This window comes from Amphiprion ocellaris, chromosome 6 (assembly GCF_022539595.1).
Source record: "Amphiprion ocellaris isolate individual 3 ecotype Okinawa chromosome 6, ASM2253959v1, whole genome shotgun sequence".
Taxonomy (NCBI): domain Eukaryota; kingdom Metazoa; phylum Chordata; class Actinopteri; family Pomacentridae; genus Amphiprion; species Amphiprion ocellaris.
In genome coordinates this window covers 674821-697238 of record NC_072771.1, presented here as the reverse complement: position 1 = coordinate 697238, position 22418 = coordinate 674821, and the positions used below count along the sequence as shown (strand labels likewise).

The 22418-nt window shown below is 43.9% G+C and overlaps 1 protein-coding gene across 3 annotated transcripts in view; it reads left to right on the top strand.

The window, feature by feature from the left end:
- The first annotated feature begins 4884 nt into the window (after positions 1-4884).
- The window catches only part of ddx31 (DEAD (Asp-Glu-Ala-Asp) box polypeptide 31), a 26242-nt gene continuing 8708 nt past the window's right edge, over positions 4885-22418 (top strand). For 2 of the 3 annotated variants that reach the window (XM_055011319.1, XM_055011317.1), the window contains exons 1-20: positions 4885-4964; positions 5693-5844; positions 6464-6571; positions 6667-6950; positions 7185-7260; positions 7363-7406; positions 8522-8592; positions 8731-8840; positions 9480-9521; positions 9877-9941; positions 10046-10165; positions 10380-10486; positions 12444-12652; positions 12742-12891; positions 12970-13029; positions 20191-20241; positions 20420-20559; positions 20658-20742; positions 21307-21418; positions 21495-21723. In XM_055011319.1, the coding sequence (XP_054867294.1) occupies positions 5740-5844; positions 6464-6571; positions 6667-6950; positions 7185-7260; positions 7363-7406; positions 8522-8592; positions 8731-8840; positions 9480-9521; positions 9877-9941; positions 10046-10165; positions 10380-10486; positions 12444-12652; positions 12742-12891; positions 12970-13029; positions 20191-20241; positions 20420-20559; positions 20658-20742; positions 21307-21418; positions 21495-21723 (2168 nt within the window). In that variant the 5' untranslated portion in view covers positions 4885-4964; positions 5693-5739. Of the gene's footprint in view, positions 5087-5692; positions 5845-6463; positions 6572-6666; positions 6951-7184; positions 7261-7362; positions 7407-8521; positions 8593-8730; positions 8841-9479; positions 9522-9876; positions 9942-10045; positions 10166-10379; positions 10487-12443; positions 12653-12741; positions 12892-12969; positions 13030-20190; positions 20242-20419; positions 20560-20657; positions 20743-21306; positions 21419-21494; positions 21724-22418 lie in introns of all 3 variants that reach the window. The other variant, XM_055011318.1, reaches the window with a different exon arrangement.

Sequence of the window (22418 nt, the reverse complement as noted above, 5' to 3'; positions counted from 1 at the left end):
CCAGCAACCAGAAACCAGCAACCAGCAACCAAGTAACTACATACCAGTAACCAGGCAACCGGGCAACCAGCAACCAGAAACCAGCAACCAGTAACCACAAACCAGGTAACTAGAAACCAGTAATCAGAAACGAGCAACCAGGTAACTAGAAACCATCAACCAGCAAGCAGAAACCAGAAACCAGCAACCAGCAATTGGAAACCAGACACCAGCAACCAGTAACCGGAAATCAGCAACCAGTAACCAGGTAACTAGAAACCAGAAACCAGCAACCAGGCAACAAGAAACCAGAAACCAGCAACCAGCAACCAGTAACCAGGCAACAAGAAACCAGAAACCAGGCAACTAGAAACCAGAAACCAGCAACCATCAACCAGCAGCTGGAAACCATAAACCAGCAACCAGGTAACCAAAAACTAGCAACTAGCAACCAGAAACCAGCAACTACAAATCAGAAACCAGCAACCACAAACCAGCAACCACAACCCACAAATCAGAAACCAGCAACCACAAATCAGCAACCACAAAACAGCAACCAGAAACCAGAAACAAGCAACCGGAAACCAGCAACCAACTAACTAGAAATCAGCAAGCAGAAACCAGAAACCAGCAACCAGGCAACCAGAAACCATCAACCAGAAACCAGCAACCAGTAACTACAAACCAGGTAACTAGAAACCAGTAATCAGAAATGAGCAACCAGGTAACTAGAAACCATCAACCAGAAAGCAGAAACCAGCAACCAGCAATTGGAAACCAGACACCAGCAACCAGTAACCGGAAATCAGCAACCAGTAACCAGGTAACTAGAAACCAGAAACCAGCAACCAGGCAACAAGAAACCAGCAACCGGACACCAAAAACCAGCAACCAGGTAACTAGAAACCAACAACCAGGCAACCAACAACCAGCAACCAGAAACCAGAAACCAGCAACTAGCAACTAGCAACCAGAAACCAGCAACCAGCAACCAGTAACCAGGCAACAAGAAACCAGAAACCAGGCAACTAGAAACCAGCAACCAGAAAACAGCAACCACAAATCAGAAACCAGCAACCAGAAATCAGAAACCAGCAACCAGAACCAGCAACCATCAACCGGCAGCTGGAAACCAAAAATCAGCAACCAGGTAACCAAAAACTAGCAACTAGCAACATGAAACCGGCAACTACAAATCAGAAACCAGCAACCACAAACCACAAATCAGAACCAGCAACCACAAATCAGCAACCAGAAACCGGAAACCAGCAACCAAGTAACTAGAAATCAGCAACCAGAAACCAGAAACCAGCAACTGGAAACCAAAAACCACAAACTGGTAACTAGAAACCAGCAACCAGAAACCAGCAACCAGGCAACCAGCAACCAGAAACCAGGCAACCAAGCAACCAGAAACCAGGCAATGAGAAACCAGAAAACAGAAACCACAAATCAGAAACCAGCAACCACAAACCAGAAACCAGCAACCACAAACCACAAATCAGAAACCAATTCAATTCAATTCAATTCAATTTTATTTATATAGCGCCAATTACAGTCAAATTGTCTCGAGACGCTTTACAGAACCCATATGCCTGAACCCCAGAGCAGCCCTAAGGAGACAGTGGCAGGAAAACACCCTTTTAACAGGGAAAAAACCTCGAGCAGAACCCGGCTCTAATGTGGGGGAACCCATCTGCTGCTGGCCGGACGGGTTGAGAGGTACAGAAGAGGTAGAGAGGTAGAGGGATGGAGGTAGAGATAGAGGGATACAGATAGAGGTAGAGATAGAGAGGTGGGGGGGACACAAGGACCATAAAACACAGAGTATAATACATGCGTGATAAGACAGATGATACATGCAAAGTACAACTAACATGGAAACTGATTCCTAGTTTACTGCTATGGTGTATGGCTCTGGCATTAAATATACTACATATATAGCTGGTGGTAAATTCAAAAATATGTAGATGAGCAAATCAAGTATAGTGAGGGTGATGCAGAGTAGATTGGTGGAAATGGGCAGCTGGAAGCAGTGGGCTGGAGGAAGGTCAGCAGCAGCAGCATCCCACAGATGGAGATTAGGCCAGTTGGTGGGAGAACCACCACAGATCTGAAGCATCCAGCTCTGGGATCAGGGACACTCGGAGAAAGGACACAGGGAGAAACAGAGTGAGTGTAATGCAATAATGGTATATATATATTAAATCTAATGGTAGATAGAGAAAGGCTCAGTGCATCCAGAGAGGTCCTCCAGCAGCCTAGGCCTATAGCAGCATAACTAGGGGCAGAACTAAGGGACGTCCAAGAGGAAGACTCCAGCTGACCCCCTCAGGGTCCCCCAGTCAGTCCTAACTATAAGATTTGTCAGAAAGGAAGGTTTTAAGCCTGGTCTTAAAAATAGAGAGGGTGTCTGCCTCCAGAACCCAAACTGGGAGCTGGTTCCACAGGAGAGGAGCTGATAACTGAAGGCTCTGCCTCACATTCTACTTTTAGAGATTCTAGGAACAACAAGTAAGCCTGCAGTCTGAGAGCGAAGAGTTCTGCTAGGATAATATGGTACTATCAGGTCTTTAAGATATGATGGAGATTGGTTGTTAAGAGCTTTATATGTCAGAAGAAGGATTTTGAATTCTATTCTACATTTCACAGGAAGCCAATGAAGAGAAACCAATATAGGAGAAATATGATCTCTCTTGCTAACTCCCGTCAGTACTCTGGCTGCAGCGTTTTGGATCAGCTGTAGATGTTTCAGAGAGCTATTGGGACAACCTGATAATAAGGAATTACAGTAGTCAAGCCTAGAAGTAACAAATGCATGGACTAGTTATTCTGCATCACTCTGAGACAGGATGTTCCTGATTTTCACAATATTTCTCAGGTGGAAAAAGGAAGTCCTACAGATTTGTTTTATGTGTGAGTTAAAGGACATGTCCTGGTCAAAGATAACACCGAGGTTCCTCACAGTAGTACTGGAGGCCAATGTAATGTCATCCAGAGGCACTATATGCTTTGAAAGCAGTTCTCTAAGATGTTTGGGGCCAAATACAATGACTTCAGTCTTGTCTGAATTTAGTAGTAGGAAATTATAGGTCATCCAGGTCTTTATGTCCTTAAGACAATCTTGCAGTCTAGCTAGCTGATTAGTTTCATTTGGCTTCATAGATAAATACAATTGAGTGTCATCAGTGTAACAATGGAAATTAATACAGTGCTTCCTAATAATATTGCCTAAGGGAAGCATGTATAATGTGAACAGTATTGGTCCTAAGACAGAACCCTGAGGAACTCCATGATTAACCCTAGTATGCTCAGAAGAGTCATTGTTGACATGCACAAACTGGAACCTGTCTGATAAGTAGGATTTAAACCAGTCCAGTGCTGTCCCTTTAATGCCAATAGAATGTTCTTGTCACTGTAATAAAAGTTTGTGGTCGATTGTATCGAATGCTGCACTAAGGTCCAATAAAATAAGTATAGAGACCAGTCCATTATCTGATGCTATGAGAAGGTCATTAATAACTTTCACCAGAGCTGTTTCTGTGCTATGATGCACTCTGAAGCCTGACTGAAACTCTTCAAACAAGCTATTCCTTTGTAAATGTTCACATAATTGATTTGCAACTGTTCTTTCCAGAATTTTGGAGAGAAATGGGAGGTTGGAAGTTGGTCTATAGTTGGCTAAAACATCTGGATCTAGAGTGGGCTTTTTAAGTAAAGGTTTGATTACAGCAACCTTAAAAGCCTGTAGTACATAGCCTGTTACTAGAGAGAGATTAATCAGATCTAACATTGAGGAATTCATTAAAGGTAAAGCCTCCTTGAACAGTCTAGTTGGGATAGGATCTAAAAGACATGTGGATGGTTTGGATGTAGAAACTATTTAAATTAAACCAGCAACTGAGAGCCAGCAACCACAAACCAGAAACCAGCAACCATCAACCAGAAACCAGAAACCAGCAACCAGAAACCGGAAACCAGCAACCACAAACCACAAATCAGAAACCACAAACCAGAAACCAGCAACCAGAAACTAGCAACTGGCAACCAGAAACCAGCAACCGCAAATCAGAAACCACAAACCAGCAACCACAAACCAGCAACCACAAACCAGAAACCAGAAACCGGAAACCAGCAACCAGAAACGAGAAACCAGCAACCGGAAACCAGAAACTGGAAACCAGCAACCAGCAACCAAGTACCTAGAAACCAGAAACCACCAACTAGAAACCAGCAACCAGGCAAACAGAAACCAGAAACCAGCAACCAGTAACCACAAACCAGGTAACTAGAAACCAGTAAACCAGAAACCAGCAACCAGGTAACTAGAAACCATCAACCAGCAAGCAGAAACCAGCAACCAGCAACCAGCAACCAGAAATCAGCAACCAGTAACCAGGTAACTAGAAACCAGAAACCAACAACCAGGCAACCAGCAACCAGAAACCAGCAACTAGCAACCAGAAACCAGCAACCAGTAACCAGGCAACCAGAAACCAGGCAACTACAAACCAGCAACCAGAAAACAGCAACCACAAATCAGAAACCAGTAACCAGCAACCAGCAACCACAAATCAGAAACCAGAAACCAGGCTAAAAGTATTCATTCTGTAGAGTAGAAATTCTAAAAATATCACAGCATATTGAAACTATTAATATTAGATAAGAAGTTCATCAACAGTTGTGTTTTTATTTGTGTTTAAATTCAGATTGTATTCTGTAATTCTAGACACTGGTGTGTTTATTCCATATGTTCATTAATAGATCCTGTTTTATTGACTAATAGATCCTTTTATTGACTAATAGATCCTGTTTTATTCACTGATAGTTCTGTTTTATTCACTAACTGCCGTTTCCTTCGACAACAAACCTTCCATGTAAGACGTGACTGCGCATGTGCATAGAATCATTCTCTGGGACAGGAGGCAGGGCTTCAGTGACGTAGCAGGAAGTTTTTCCACGCGTTTGAGTCGTGAAGTTTCGCAGTGAGTTTTTTATCTTCTGCTTTTCTCTGTTTTTATCTGAATCTACGGAACAGCTGCTGTTAACGCCAGGACGCCAGGCTGCTAACGCTAGCTATCAGCTACCATTAGCATCAGGCTAGCAGGTAACGTTAGCCTGATGCTAATGGTAGCTGCTGCACACACAGGAACGTGTGTGTGTGTGTGTGTGTGTGTGTGTGTGTGTGTGTGTGTGTGTGTGTGTGTGTGTGTGTGTGTGTGTGTGTGTGTGTGTGTGTGTGTCTGTGTCTGTGTCTGTGTCTGTGTGTGTCTGTGTGTGTTTGTGTTTGTGCGCGCGCGCGCGCGTGTGCGTGCTGTCGGTCCGTTGAATCGTGTTTGTCCCTGAACAGCCTCATGTTAGCGCCGCAGAACTCTGTTCAGAAATGTGTGAATTTAAGGTTTCCTCTCCTCTCTGACGGGAAAACTCAGGTGAACACACCAGATCCTGACCTTGAACACGAGCCTAGGTGTGACTCTTTAGTTCGGTACAGGTCAGATTAGTCAGTCAATCTAAGTTGTGTGTTTCATCAGAATATTAACATCTAACATCAGCCCCGAGGAGCTGCGGACGCGAATAAACCAAAGTTAGGTTCCAGATAAATTAGCGGTTTTCTGAATGGAGTTTGGTTTGACAGAGGAACCACTGACGTCAGTAAAGCTGCTTTATGATGTCATTTAAAGCTCTCTCTCTCTCTCTGTGTGTGTGTCTGCAGTTTGTGGATACACCTGTAACCTGTGTGTGCGTGGAGCAGGTGAGTTGATGATGTCATCAGCTGATGAGCAGCTGTGTCTGAACATCTGCAGCGACGTGGCGTCATCGTCCAGCAGGAGGAAACATGTGAGGAGTCAGCAGAGATGGAACAAAGTGAGAAAACACACACACACACACACACACACACACACACTATCCTTTTGTTTACAGCTTGTTTCCAGGTTGTTTACTTTTTGTTTACAGTTTGTTTACCGATTGTTTACTTTTTGTTTACATTTTGTTTACTGGTTGTTTACATTTTATTGACAGCTTGTTTACTTGTAGTTTACAGCTTGTTTATCAAACCTTTATTAGTCATTGCACACTTTCATATACAATGAAATTTCATTTGAGCTGCCTGCCAATGACAGCTCCGGCTGCTGCAATGCTGCGCGCACCTTTCTTGAAGAAAAAAAGAAAAAGGACATGTTGGGATCTGGGTAGGGATAGCAGAGGGTAAATGAAAGAAAAAGGCTCGTTGTACCAAATGAAACCTCCAATGTTGGGAAATTCATCGGAGGTTTCATTACTGGTTGTTTACTTTTTGTTTACTGGTTGTTTATTGGTTGTTTACAGCTTGTTTACCGGATGTTACAGCTTGTGTACAGGGTGTTCACAGCTTGTAATCTGGTTGTTTATTGGTTGTTTACAACTTGTTTATTGGGTGTTTACAGCTTGTGTACAGAGTGTTTACTGGTTGTTTATAGCTTGTTTGTCTGATGTGTTTGTGCAGAAGAAGCAGAGAGCAGAGAAAAGGAGGTTCAGCTCCTCGGAGGACAACCGGAGGAGACGCAGCTTCAAAGAGACGAAGTTGCAGGAGGAGGAGCCTGCAGAGACTCAGGTAGACTCACCTGGTCACTCACCAAGACCTTATTTACTGTTTGAACTATAGAACACAACTAAGAACCTGTTTTTATCTCTCTGATTTTGATTCAGGCTCCGCCCACTGAGGGGACAGACACAACACCACCGAAGAAGAAACAGAAGAAGACAGAGGCAGGGAAGGAAGCAGGGAAGGAAGCAGGGAAGGATGCAGGGAAGGATGCAGGGAAGGATGCAGGAAAGGACGCAGGAAAGGACGTAGGGAAGGACGCAGGGCAGGATGCAGGAAAGGATGCAAGAAAGGATGCAGGGAAGGATGCAGGGAAGGATGTGGGACGCGGCAGCATCAAGACCTCGTCTCTGTTCAAACACAACCCCGACATCCCACAGCTCCACAGGTAAGTCCTCCTGCTCTGAATGTCCTGGCAGGCCGACCTCTGTCTGTGATTGGCTTGTTCTGTTGATGTCACTGTTTCCAATACCTGACTGAACCTGAAACCTAAAACAGAGGTTACCATGGTGACCTGGCTGTGCAGCCAGGTCGCCGGGGTAACCGATGTCTCACAGCCAGGTCACCATGGCGATCCAGCTGTGGTCGACATGGAAACAGTAACTGTGTCGTTTCCTCTCAGTCCCGCCGTCTGTCAGCTGAAGGAGCAGATCTTCACCAAGGACTCGTTCTCAGACCTTCACCTGCATCCTCACCTGGTACTCCACTCATCTGTCTGTCCTCCACTGATTGATTGATTGATTGATTGATCGATTGATTGTGAGAGTTCTGCGCTCTGATTGGCTGTTTCTGTCCTCCAGGTGGTGACATTGAACAAAGTCCTGAATATTTCCACGCTGACCAGGTGAGTCCTCACACACCTATCAGGGATGAGAATTTTCCGCAGATCCGCGGAATTCCGAATTTTTTTCCGCCGAAAGTATAATTTTTGTGAATCGTGTAAATCCGTTGAGAAAATTGTAGGGGGATAGGGGTAGGCAAGCGGCCGGCCGACGCGTCGCGAGCCGAGGCTTGTGATGGCCATCCTGCCGCCGACATCTTTTGGCAATGCGCATTGCAAAATCAGATACAGCTGTGAGAACGGAAATCGGCATTGCTATCTGTAAACATCACTCGCTATTTATGTTAATGACAACATCCGCCTATTTTCGGCAGCAATTTGGCGCCAGTTTCATCTGATTGTTTCCTTCCACATGTTAAATTTCACGGATATGCAAGCACACGATATTGTTGAGTTATGATCATTTCTGGTGCGTGGATACGTATAGATCTATGGTTGTTTTGGTTACCTAAAAAACCTTTTTCGCCAGCATGGCGAAAGTTTTGTATATGGACTTTTATTTTATTACATTTTTGACCACTGTGGATAAAGCAGCTCACAACATATTTGTGGTAAGGTACCTGATTCTTTGTGTATATTTCAGTTCTTTTAATTCATATATAAACTGTGCCATTCCTTTGAACAACAAAACATTGGGGTATTAATATGTTGTATTAGAATTAAAATGAACAGGGTATAAATATGTTGCATTTAAATGAACAGATTCCTTGAAAGGCATGAAACTCAAAAATTGAATGTACCATAAATGATAATGATCATGTATCCCCTTGGTAGCCCACCAAATTGAGATATTGTTTTTTAAAAAAACAGGTGAAATTCATTGAAGAAATTAATGGATTTTGGGTGTTGATTGCCTTATATATTCACTGTTAAAAGTCACCAGAGAATGCCATTTCTAAGTGAATTTTATAAAAATTTTCCGTGCCCAAGGGGGGGCGCAACCCCCTTTGAAACCCCCCCATGCACGCTTTGCGTGTATTATGTCTGTCCTTCAGCAGGCATTTTCAGAGTTTTTTTCCATTTGTCATTCTCATCCCTGACCTATGGATCCACTCATTTAAAGAGACAGAACTACCTGATTCACCTGGACTCGTGTGTGTGTGTGTGTGTGTTTTCAGTGTTCAGAAACAGTCCATTCCAGCTCTCCTGTCAGGACGGGATGCTGTGATTCGCTCTCAGACGGGTTCAGGTGAGTCCACCTGAGACCCAGGTAAACACACGAAGCTGTTCTTGCTCTCCTGTCTGATTTATTGTCATGGCGATGACACGCCGTGTGTCTACCTGAACAGGTGAGTTGTCCCTCTGCAGTAATCGTCTCTGTCTGCAGGTAAAACTCTGTCCTTCGCTGTCCCGCTGGTCCAGAGTCTCCAGGAGCTGCAGCCCAAGATCCAGCGCTCAGACGGACCGCTGGCCGTCATCATCGTCCCCACCAGAGAGGTTCTAACTACGTTTTGACACGTTCTAACTACGTTCTGATAAGTTCTAAATACATTCTGATAGGTTCTAACTACGTTTTGACACGTTCTATGTTCTGATAGGTTCTAACTACGTTCTGATAGGTTCTAACTACGTTCTGACATGTTCTATCTACGTTCTGATAAGTTGTAACTACGTTCTGATAGGTTCTAACTACGTTCTGATAGGTTCTAAATACGTTCTCATAGGTTTTAACTACGTTCTGATAGGTTCTAACTATGTTCTGATAGGTTCTAACTATGTTCTGTTATGTTCTATGTTCTGATAGGTTCTAACCAAGTTCTGATAGGTTCTAACTACGTTCTGTTATGTTCTATGTTCTGATGCGTTCTATGTTCTAACTACGTTCTGATAGGTTCTAACTACGTTGTGATAGGTTCTATGTCCTGATAGGTTCTAACTACGTTCTTTTATGTTCTAAATACGTTCTGATAGGTTCTAAATACGTTCTGATAGGTTCTAAGTACGTTCTGATACGTTCCAACTACGTTCTGATATGTTCTAACTACATTCTAACTACGTTCTGATATGTTCTAACTACGGTCTGATACGTTCTGAAACGCTGTGATGTGTTTCTGATGGTTCTCTGCTGTTCTCCAGCTCGCCCTGCAGACCTTCAACACCTTCCAGAAGCTTCTTAAGGTAACTCACCTGCTGGTCCTCTGTGTGAACATGTTTAAAGTTCTACACCTCTCTGTATGTTCTACACCTATCGTTCTACACCTGTCTGTACGTTCTACGCCTGTCTGTACATTCTACACCTGTCTGTACGTTGAACACCTGTCTGTACGTTCTACACCTATCGTTCTACACCTGTCTATACATTCTACACCTGTCTGTACGTTCTACGCCTGTCTGTACGTTCTGCACCTGTCTATACATTCTACACCTGTCTGTACGTTGTACACCTGTCTGTACGTTCTACACCTATCGTTCTACACCTGTCTGTACGTTCTACACCTGTGTGTTGTGAGCTCACTCAGGTGTGTCTCTGCAGCCATTCACCTGGATTGTCCCAGGGGTGCTGATGGGAGGAGAGAAGAGGAAGGCAGAGAAGGCCAGGTAGGATCCCACACCTGCATGGGCAGGTAGATCCAGAGGTTCCCCATCTTTGTGCTGGTTTTAGGGTTTGGAAGGAACCTGAATGTTCTGCGTTGTGTCTTCAGGCTCCGTAAAGGAATCAACATCCTGGTGTCGACTCCTGGACGTCTGGTGGATCACATCAAACACACCCTGAGCATCGCCTTCAGTGCCGTCCGCTGGCTGGTCCTGGACGAAGCCGACCGGTGACTACACACACACACACACACACACACACACACACACACACACACACACACACACTATCCAACAGCCGTGTGTGTCTGTTGTGTTATTGTGTGTGTGTGTGTGTGTGTGTGTGTGTGTGTGTGTGTCTGTTTTGTTAATGTGTGTATCTGTTGGGTAATGTGTGTGTCTGTTGGGTTAATGTGTGTGTGTGTGTGTCTGTTGTGTGTTCAGGACTCTTGATCTGGGCTTTGAGAAGGACCTGACTGTCATATTAAACAGCCTCAACGCTGCCGGACCCAGAAGACAGAACGTCCTGCTGTCAGCGACGCTCACCCTGGGTAATGCCAACACACTAACAGGCTAACAGGCTAACATGCTCACCCTGGGTAATGCCAACACACTAACAGGCTAACAGGCTAACACGCTCACCCTGGGTAATGCCAACACACTAACAGGCTAACAGGCTAACACGCTCACCCTGGGTAATGCCAACACACTAACAGGCTAACAGGCTAACACGCTCACCCTGGGTAATGCCAACACACTAACAGGCTAACACGCTCACCCTGGGTAACGCTAACACGCTCACCCTGGGTAATGCCAACACACTAACAGGCTAACAGGCTAACACGCTCACCCTGGGTAACGCCAACACACTAACAGGCTAACACGCTCACCCTGGGTAATGCCAACACACTAACAGGCTAACACGCTCACCCTGGGTAACGCCAACACGCTAACAGGCTAACACGCTCACCCTGGGTAATGCCAACACACTAACAGGCTAACACGCTCACCCTGGGTAACGCCAACACACTAACAGGCTAACACGCTCACCCTGGGTAACGCCAACACGCTGAGACGCTAATATGCCACCACGCTACCATGCTAACAGGCTAACACGCTCACCCTGGGTAACGCCAACACGCTGAGACGCTAATATGCCACCACGCTACCATACTAACAGGCTAACACACTCACCCTGGGTAATGCCAACACGCTGAGACGGTAATATGCCACCACGCTACCATGCTAACAGGCTAACACGCTCACCCTGGGTAACGCCAACACGCTAACATGCCAACAGGCTAACATGCCAACACGCTCATCCTGGGTAACGCCAACACGCTAACAGGCTAACATGCCAACAGGCTAACATGCCAACATGCTACCACGCTCACCCTGGGTAACGCTAACAGGCTAACATGTTCACACTGGATAACGCTAACAGGCTAACATGCCAACACATTAACATGCTCACTCTGGGTAACGCCAACACGCTAACAGGCTAACACGCTCACCCTTGGTAACGCCAACACGCTGAGACGCTAACAAGCTAACATGCTAACATGCTCGCCCTGGGTAACGCCAACACGCTGAGACGCTACCATGCTAACACACCAACATGCTACCATGCTAACACACTAAGACGCCAACACGCTAACATGCCAACACACTACCATGCTAACAGGATAACAGGCTAACAGGATAGCATGCTCATCCTGAGTAATGCTAACACACTGAGATGCTAACAGTGTAACATGCTAGGATGCTAACATGCCAACACACTAACATGCCAACACGCTAATATGCTAACATGCCAACATACTAACACGCGTACACACGAACATGCTAATATGCTAACACGCTTACATGCTAACATGCTAACTACTGAGCAGAGCTGAAACATGGAAATAGAAACACATCTACAGCATGAGGAGACGACAGGAATGCCACAGCGGGAGATTCAGTTTGTTTCAGCCTCTCTAACCAGTGTTGCCAGCTCCTCAGTAAGGAAAGTAGCTATTGGCTGTCCTAAAAGTTGCTAGAAGTCGCTAAATGATGTCATCACCTAATTTGCATAGTTAGGTGATAGATTAAAAAACACCCAAAATATGTTTTTATACTAGAGGCTAAATGCAGTGACTTATTTTAGTTTGACAGAAAAGAAACATTTTCATTTCCATCCCGCTCTGTAAGCCAGGACGGGATCTGCAGCGACTTTACGCGATTCATCTGCCGCGGAGTGATGAGCATCTCCTCTAATCAGTGGGATGCTGCTGTTTACCAGACTGACTGCCTGTGCTTTGTGAAGGGGAGGAGCTCACAGCGCCACCTGCTGCTGGCTGAGGACAGTACCTGAAGAATGATCTGAGTTTTCATGTCAGAGTCTCCAAGACACCAGAAAAAGTTGCTAGATTTGTCGCTAGTCGCTTTTGACAAAAAAAGTCACCAGATTTAGCGAGAAAGTCACCAAGTTGGCAACACTGTCTCTAACGCCTCGCTGTGTTTCAGGTGTGACCCGCTTAGCAGACGTCTGTTTAAACGATCCAATCAGCATCCACGTGTCTGGCCCCGCCTCCTCTGACCTCCCTGCTGTTGCCCCTGATGCTGGCCAATCAGAGAGCTTCGTCGTGCCGGAGGCTCTGCGGCAGTTCGTGGTTCTGGTTCCCAGTAAAGTGCGGCTGGTCTGTCTGGCCGCCTTCATCCTGGACAAATGCAAGGTGAGAACAGAAGCATGTGACCGGCAGCCTGACAGCTGATTGGCTCGGTGAACCGTTGCCGTGGTGACCTGATGGTCTGTTTCTGTCAGTTTTCTCAGAACAAACTCATCGTGTTCGCGTCGAGCTGCGAAGTCGTCGACTTCCTGCACTTGTTGTTCACCGCCGTCCTCGCCAGGCCCTCGACCAATCACAAGCCTCCACTCAGCTTCCTGCATCTCCATGGCAACATGAAACAGGAGGTAAAACGCCACCTGTCCCCACCAATCAGCACTCTGCTGCCGCTCACCTGTCTCAGGTGTGTTTGTTTTCTCCACCAGGAGCGATCGGAGACGTTCCAGCAGTTCTCAGAGTCTGAGGGGGGAGTCCTGCTGTGTACGGTCAGTACTACTACCTAGTACTACTACTGAGTACTACTACCTAGTACTACTACACACCCACGACAGAGGACATGTATTAGACCTGGTTATAACCCATGGCCTGTCAGTATAGGTTTCCTCTGTTGTGGATGTGGGTTTATCAGATCATTTTTGTGTCTTTTTTAAGGTAGACAGTTTTAAGCAACAGGAAATTCAAGAACTTACTGTAAGGAAACGCTATCTTACATCTAAAGTGGCTGCTAGTTTTGATATTTTACATGATATTCCTCCAGAGATTTTACCCTCTTCCTGTGATTTTATTGTTGACAATTTTAACAGTAAACTCAAGTCAGCACTTGACATGGTGGCACCAGTTACACTTAAAAAGATTTTAAAAAGCTCAAAACCTCCCTGAAGAAACAGCGACATAATAAAACTGAAGAGAAACTGTAGAATAGCAGAAAGAATATGGCGGAAAAACAAACTAAAAATTCATTTTCAAAGTTTTCATGAACAGCTGACCACTTGCAACAAAGCAGTCAAAATTGCAAGAAGAGAACATTTTTCAAAATTATTCAGTGATAATCACAAAAATCCAAGAGTAATTTTTTTGACCATTGACCACTTGATTAACCCCGTTTTTAACCAACCTCCAGAACCAAACCAAAGATCTTGCAGTCCATTTCACAAATAAAATAGACACTATTAGATGGAATCTTTTATATTGTCAGTCTATGCATTTCAGTTCCTCAGAACCTCTGCTTTTATGTGATAAAACACTGGAGAGGTTTGTCCTGGTGGATGCTGAAATGTTTGAGAAAGCTGTCTCCCAGTTAAGTCCAGCAACCTGCCCTTTAGACCCCATTCCAACATCACTTTTGAAAGACGTTCATAGCTTTTTAAAAACTGATCTGCTGACCATCCTAAATCATTCCCCACGAACTGGTGTTTTCCCCACTGCTTTTAAGACAGCCATAGTTAAGCCACTCTTGAAGAACAACAATTTGGATGCATCATTACCAGAGAACTATCGACCTGTTTCAAACCTGCTATTTTTGAGTAAGATTTTAGAAGAAATTGTTTTTAACCAATTAAATGATTTTATGACATCAACAAACACTGCTGAAATATGTCAATCTGGTTTTAGAAAATATCACAGCACAGAAACAGCCTTAGTGAAAATTGTCAATGACATAAGGCTAAACATGGACACAAAAATGCCATCTGTCCTGGTGCAATTAGATTTGAGTGCAGCATTTGATACAGTAGATCACACCATTCTTTTAAACAGATTCCGTAATTTAATTGGCACTTCTCGTACTGTTTTTAACTGGTTTAAATCATATCTCACAGACAGGAAATTCTATGTCAGCATGGGTGAACACACATCGAGTTTTTATCAGATGAAATGCGGTGTTCCCCAGGGGTCAATTTTAGGTCCAACCCTTTTTAATTTATACATGTTACCACTTGGAAATGTCATCAGGAGGCATCAACTTTCACAGCTACGCAGTTGACACACAACTTTACATCGCCGTGTCTCCTGATGATACAGGACCACTTGACGTCCTTTTAACTGTATTTCAGACATTAAATCCTGGATGGCAGACAACTTTCTTCACCTCAACCAGGACAAAACTCAGGTTTTAATTACTGATACAGGGGAACAGAGAGAGAAACTGGCTAGCAAACTACAAACCTTTTCTTTTAGCCCATGCCAAAAAGCCAAAAATCTTGGTATAATATTTGACACAGAACTGAATTTTGAGGCTCATATAAAGGATGTTAGAAGAAAGGCATTTTATCATTTAAAGAACATTGCCAGAGTACCAGTGTCTCTCTCAGGTCAATGCAGAGACACTCATTCATGCTTTTATTACCTGCAGGATTGATTACTGCAATGCTCTTCTTTCTGGTATCCCTAAAAAGAGTACATTCCAACTACAATTACTCCAAAACTCAGCTGCTTGAATGCTGACAAAGACCAGAAAGAGAGCCCACATTACACCGATTTTAAAGTCTCTGCATTGGCTCCCTGTGCCTTTTAGAATTGATTTTAAAATTATTTTATTGGTTTATAAAGCTCTTAATGGTCTTGCGCCTCTGTATTTATAGAACTTGCTTTTACCGTATAAACCCAGTAGAGCCCTCAGGTCTTCTGGAAGTGGCCTTTTAACAGAACCCAAAGTCAGAACTAAAACATAAGGTGAAGCATCTTTTTATTCCTCTGGCCCTCGACTATGTAATAGCCTGCATGAAGATCTGAGGGTGACTTGGAATATTAATACTTTTAAAAGCAAACTTAACCCTCTGGGCTCTATGCTGGCCATTTGTGTCCACTTTGCTTTCTTTTTTTTGACCATTTCAGCTGTGTTAATGCAAATGGAATGAAATTTTCCTAGGGTCTAGATTCTCTTCAGATCTTTTAATTTTCAACTTCATTTCTTTAAATATGTCAAAAATATACTGTATACTAACAATAGTTCCTCTTGGCTCTATAGTGGCCACTTTTGGCCAATTGAAACCCATGTAAACTACATTTTTTCATTCCTTGTTATTCACAGTACTAAATCATACAAGTTAGATAAAATTGATTTAATTCCTAACTCAACACTTCAAAATTGTAGTTTTTAATGTTTTCTACCAGATTGTGTCATTTGTCTATTTTTGGCCAAAGGAACAATTTCATGTAATATTCTTAGTTTCCAATAGGGGCGTATGATGGCTTACTGCCCTCCAATGGAGTAAATGAATGACACAATTCTGACACAGGTGTGATCTTAAGGATGTCAGATAATGAAAATTGTGCATGTGCATGAGAAATAAATTGTTGCATCTTAGATCCAGCTTGCAGTGAATTTGTGCTGATGCAGGCTGGTGAGCGTTGAGTGTCCCAGACAAACTGGACTTAGATGCACATGTTGAAAGCAACTGTAGCTTTGTTGTTTTCATAAAACAATCCCACACACAACTACACAACAGCCCTTACACACTCAAATATCTACTTTCCAAAAAAAAAAAAAAATCACAGGTCACTTTGCAGAGATCAAAGATGCAGCTCCAGGAAACCAAAACAAGCTCTGCCACTGTTTATAAATGTGTCCTGGACTTTATGCAGGGGCAGTCAATACTAATGCTGGACGAGCCTAACAGCTCCCACATCATTTCTTCTCTGGCAAGATGGCAACAAGGTCATATTCACTGCTTCAAGAATGTGACTCTTTGAAGTGATCAGAGAGCGAAGATGGAGAGAAATCCTCTGCACTTGAAGAGACACTGTCCACGATGAGGACATATCCTGAAGATGAGGACACATCCTCTCCTGAAGATGAGGACACATCCTGTCCTGAAGATGAGGACACATCCTGTCCTGAAGATGAGGACACATCCTGTCCTGAAGATGAGGACACATCCTGTCCTGAAGATGAGGACACATCCTGTCCTGAAGATGAGGACACATCCTGTCCTGAAGATGAGGACACATCCTGTCCTGAAGATGAGGACACATCCTCTCCTGAAGATGAGGACACATCCTCTCCTGAAGATGAGGACACATCCTCTCCTGAAGATGAGGACACATCCTGTCCTGAAGATGAGGACACATCCTGTCCTGAAGATGAAGGGACATCATCTCCTGAAGATGAGGACACATCCTCTCCTGAAGATGAGGACACATCCTGTCCTGAAGATGAGGACACATCCTGTCCTGAAGATGAGGACACATCCTCTCCTGAAGATGAGGACACATCCTCTCCTGAAGATGAGGACACATCCTCTCCTGAAGATGAGGACACATCCTCTCCTGAAGATGGGGACACATCCTGTCCTGAAGATGAGGACACATCCTCTCCTGAAGATGAGGACACATCCTGTCCTGAAGATGAGGACACATCCTCTCCTGAAGATGAGGACACATCCTCTCCTGAAGATGAGGACACATCCTGTCCTGAAGATGAGGACACATCCTCTCCTGAAGATGAGGACACATCCTCTCCTGAAGATGAGGACACATCCTCTCCTGAAGATGGGGACACATCCTCTCCTGAAGATGAGGACAGATCCTCTCCTGAAGATGAGGACACATCCTCTCCTGAAGATGGGGACACATCCTCTCCTGAAGATGAGGACACATCCTCTCCTGAAGATGAGGACACATCCTCTCCTGAAGATGAGGACACATCCTCTCCTGAAGATGAGGACACATCCTGTCCTGAAGATGGGGACACATCCTCTCCTGAAGATGGGGACACATCCTCTCCTGAAGATGAGGACACATCCTCTCCTGAAGATGGGGACACATCCTCTCCTGAAGATGAGGACACATCCTGTCCTGAAGATGAGGACACATCCTCTCCTGAAGATGGGGACACATCCTCTCCTGAAGATGAGGACACATCCTCTCCTGAAGATGAGGACACATCCTATCCTGAAGATGGGGACACATCCTCTCCTGAAGATGGGGACACATCCTGTCCTGAAGATGAGGACACATCCTGTCCTGAAGGTGAGGACACATCCTCTCCTGAAGGTGAGGACACATCCTGTCCTGTGTGTGTGAATGAGCAGCTTGTTGCATTCAAAGGTCATTGTGGATTTCACCAATATATGGCCAACAAGTGCTGGGAGGTCACTTACAAGAACAGCGTTAAAATATGGGTCACCTGTGATGTGGCAACCTCATATGCCTGGAGGATGCAGATTTACAAGGGAAAACCCCACAGTAGTTCCCAGGAAGTTAACCAGGGAATGAAGGTCACGTTCCAACTGACACAGGGGCTCCAAGGACACACTGTCACTTCTTACAACTTCTCCACTTCCTTTGTCTTGGCAGAGGAACTCCTCTGAAGAAAACTGGCTCTGATTGGCACAATCAGGAGAAACAAACCAGAGCTACCTCCCCAGCTCCTCTAGCTGTGGCAGAGTTAGATTCTGTCATCTATCTTCGCTTCACCAAAACTACCACAGTGGGGTTCTAAATGCCCAAACAAGGGAAGAATGTGCTTCTTTTCAGCACAAAGCACAGGGAACCATCAGTCAGCAACGGGGAAAAGAGGAAGCCTGCAGCAATCCTGGACTACAGTAGGTGCAAAGGCGGTGTGGATAAACTAGACAAGGTTGTTAGAACCTACAGTTGTCAGAAAGGAAAACCAGCCACTGGCCACTGGCTCTCTTCTAAAAACTCCTGGATATCTCTGTATACAATACCTTTGTCCTGTGGAAATCAGTCCATCCTGAGTAGTTGCCTAAAACCTACCAAAGGAGAGTGTTCCTGGAAGAGCTGGGGCACATGCTGGTGACCCCAGAAGCTGTAAGAAGGCCTTGTCCCCCATGCTCAAAAGCCACTGCTACAACTGTTGCTGGGATACAGCAGTCTGAATCAGAGTGTGACCCACAGACCACCAACAAAATCAGGAGAAGGTGTGAACTGTGCACCTTCAGGAGAAGAGCAGCATCCACTCCATCTAATCTGTGGAAAGTGTGTCTGCAAAGATCACTCTACTGTGGTTTGTACATCCTGCTGCCCTTCAGCACACACACGCACACACACACACACACACACACACACACACACGCACACACACACACACACACACACACACACACACACACACACACACACACACACACACACACACACACACACACACACAAACACACACGCCCTGCTTTTGTTCTCTTGTTCGCTATCAAAATACATGTTGTTGTTCAAAGTAAACAACTGCTGCTTTGTTTCTCAAATCAAATTTAAAGGGTTAAAAGTTTTGAAGCTTAATGAAATTTTGGATTTCATGGTCAGGACTGATTCTAATTTTAAAAACTTAACTGTTGAAAGTAGAAAATAATAATAATATGTGGTATTTTTTACAGCATTTTGTAAAAACAGCAGGTGGCCATTTTTGGCCATGAACATGCTGAGCGGGAGTTTTTCTTCTTTTTTGTGTCACTCCACAAAAAAATTAATGATGCATAAAAATCATTGATACTGCTAATTATTGACAAACATTTAGCTTCAATTATGATTAGAAAATTAGTCAGGCCGCATGTATTATTTTTATTAAAAAAGTGATTTTGTGCTTTTCTCCCTTTATAAATCATTAGCATTATGTTATCTAACAGGCATTTAAAGGGATAAAATTCTGAATTTGAATGAAATTTTGGTTTTCATGGACAGAACTGATGCAAATTTAAAAAATCAAGTTGATGAAAGTGGAAAAATATTTTAATATATATTAATTTTAAAGCATTTTGAGAATGCAAACGGGGGTGGCCATTTTTGGCCACGAACAAGCTGAGAGGGAGTTTTTTTGTTTTTGCTCTCTATGCTCAAAAATAATGATGCATCATAAACAATGTTGCTGTTAATCAGTTACTTATCTCAGACTGTGCTATTAATGAAACAAGAAAAATCAGTAGCACTGGGAATATAGATAATGGTCACTTTTGAGGTTGTTTTTCAACAAGCGCATTGTACAAACAGACTGGCATTTGAAGGGTTAAAAAATTTAAAAGGAATGAATATTTTATATGTATGATACGAACTGATGTTAGTTAAAGTCTTTATGCAGTAAAAGTAGCAGAAAACATAAAAAAATCTAAAAAAATTACAGACTCAGTATGTTGGGGGCCAAAAATGGCCACAAACAAACTGAACTGATGTTGTTTTTGAACAAAGTCAGAGGGTTAAGTCCTACCTTTTTTAGTCTGGCTTTTAACTAAATTTTTAACTTAATCTATTATAGGTACTTTTATTTCATTTTATTTATCTTATTGTTTTTAATTTATTCAGTTTTATTTTTTGTTTTAAATGTAACTAATGATTGTGAGTTTGGGTGGCGTGTTTTTATCTCTGAGTGTAAAGCACTTTGTGCTACATTTTTCTGTATGAAAAGTGCTATAGAAATAAAGCTATTATTATTATTACTATTGAGTACTACTACACAGTACTACTACACAGTACTACTAACTAGCACTACTGCTACTATCTAGTACTACTAACTAGTACTACTACTGAGTACTACTACCTGCTAGTACTACCGACTATAAATACTGCTATTGTATACTAATACTACTATAAATACTACTACTGTGTATTAATACTACTACAGTGTACTAATACTTCTATAAGTACTACTATTGTGTACTAATACTACTGTGTACTAATACTACTACTGTGTATTTCAGGACGTAGCAGCCAGGGGTCTGGACCTTCCTCAGGTCACCTGGATCATTCAGGTACTTTTACTTGCAGTACTGCAGTACTTTATACAGTAAACATGAAGATATTTGTAAAGTACTTGTTTAGATCAGTAGGTAGTTCAGGTGAGCTCACCTGTGTTTCTGCTCCAATCAGTGGTTTAGGTGTTATTGTTTGAGATGAATCAGCCAATCAGAGCACAGTGTTGTGTTTCAGTTCACGCCTCCCACGGCGGCGGCTGAATACGTTCACCGCGTCGGTCGGACGGCTCGGATTGGAGGACGAGGAAGCAGCCTCCTCTTCCTCACCCCCGCTGAGACCGCCTTCATCACCGAGCTGGCCAATCACAACATCAGGTCTTTGACTGACGGCCGCCACGGCCAATCACCTTCTGACTAACTGCAGCCAGCGTTTCTTGGTTGTGACTGTGTGGGCGGGGCTTGTTGTGTTTCAGCCTATCAGAGATGAAGCTGCAGGACATCCTGTCCAGTCTGATGATGGATGACACCTACAAGGGGCGGGGCAAGTACCACAGCAAGGTGAGTCACACCTGTCCTCCAGGGTTCTTCTGGAGATCTAAGGTTCCTCTGGAGATCTAAGGGTTCCTCTGGAGATCTAAGGGTTCCTCTGAGATCTAAGGTTCCTCTGGAGATCTGAGGGCTCCTCTGAGATCTAAGGGTTCCTCTGGAGATCTCAAGGTTCTTTAGAGATCTAAGGGTTCTTTAGAGATCTAAGGTTCCTCTAGAGATCTAAGGATTCCTTACAGACCTCAAGATTCTTTCCAAATCTCAGGGTTCTTTGAGTGCAGTGAGGTGTTTCATGGAGTATTTGAAGGTTCCTAACGGGGTTCTTGTGATGCCTGAGAACATTCTGAGGTTTTAAGTGTTGGGTTGTAGGAGTCTTTGAGGGGTTCTAGGGGTCTTAATATTGACATACTGAGCCTGTATTGGTAACATACTGATCGTGCATTGATCGTGTATTGATGATGTATTGATCCTTTATTGATCCTGTATTGGTAACGTATTGATTGTGTATTGATCATGTATTGGTAAAATATTGATCATGTATTGATAACATATTGATCATATATCGTGACGTTCCAGAGCTCGTCCTCGGCACTACAGCAGGACGTCCGTGAGCGTGCCACCGTCCTTCAGACCGACTTTGAGAACTTCGTCCACTCGGACGCCAAGTTGCTGCAGGCGGCTAAGAAAGGTACGTGTTCACCTACACACGGAGCTCAGAGCTGCCGTCTGATTGGCTGACTGTGATGTCACTGTGATGTCACCAGCACTGCAGTCCTACCTGCGGGCCTACACCACCTACCCTGCCCACCTCAAGCACATCTTCCACATCCGCTCGCTGCACCTGGGCCACGCCGCCAAGAGCTTCGGCCTCAGAGACGCTCCACAGGGCCTCAGCACCGGCGGGACCAGAACCAGGAGGAACCAGAACCAGAGGACCAAGGACAGGAGCCCCACTAAACACCAGAACCACAACAAGTCCAGCGGAAAGAAGAGGTGAGTCCGAGAGGAACGTCTTCCTCAGAGAGTTCCACAGAGGAGAACGTTCCCTGTAGATGCTTCTAGAGTAGACCTACTAGTAGGTCTACTCTAGAACTTTCTACAGTTGTCGGTAGGTCTACTCTAGAACTTTCTCCAGTTGTAGGTAGGTCTACTCTAGAACTTTCTCCAGGTGTCGGTAGGTCTACTCTAGAACTTTCTCCAGTTGTAGGTAGGTCTACTCTAGAACTTTCTCCAGGGGATGTTCTCCTTTCCTGCTTCCAGTCTTTAAGTTCAGTCTCATTTAAAACATTCCAGGTCCAAGAAGTCCATAGAGGAGGGTCCAGATTTATCACTTTTTAAATTTTTGGATCATTTTTGACTCATTTTGCACAAATTTTGAGTCACTTTGTATCATTTTTGAAGCATCATGGACTAATTTACAAATTTTTTGTCGTTCTGTGAATCTTCAGTCAATTTGGATAATTTTCGAGTCATTTTAGGTGAATTCTGAATTTTGGACACATTTTTAATAATTTTGGATCATTTTTGAAGCGCTGTGGACTAATTTATGTGTCGTTCTGTGAATCTTCACTCAGTCTTTATTATTTCGGGGTAACTTTGAGTGAATTCTGACTCATTCTGGGCATTTCTTGACAGATTTTAGACAATTTTCTGGTCATTTTCAACAAGTTTTATGTCAACTTGAATCT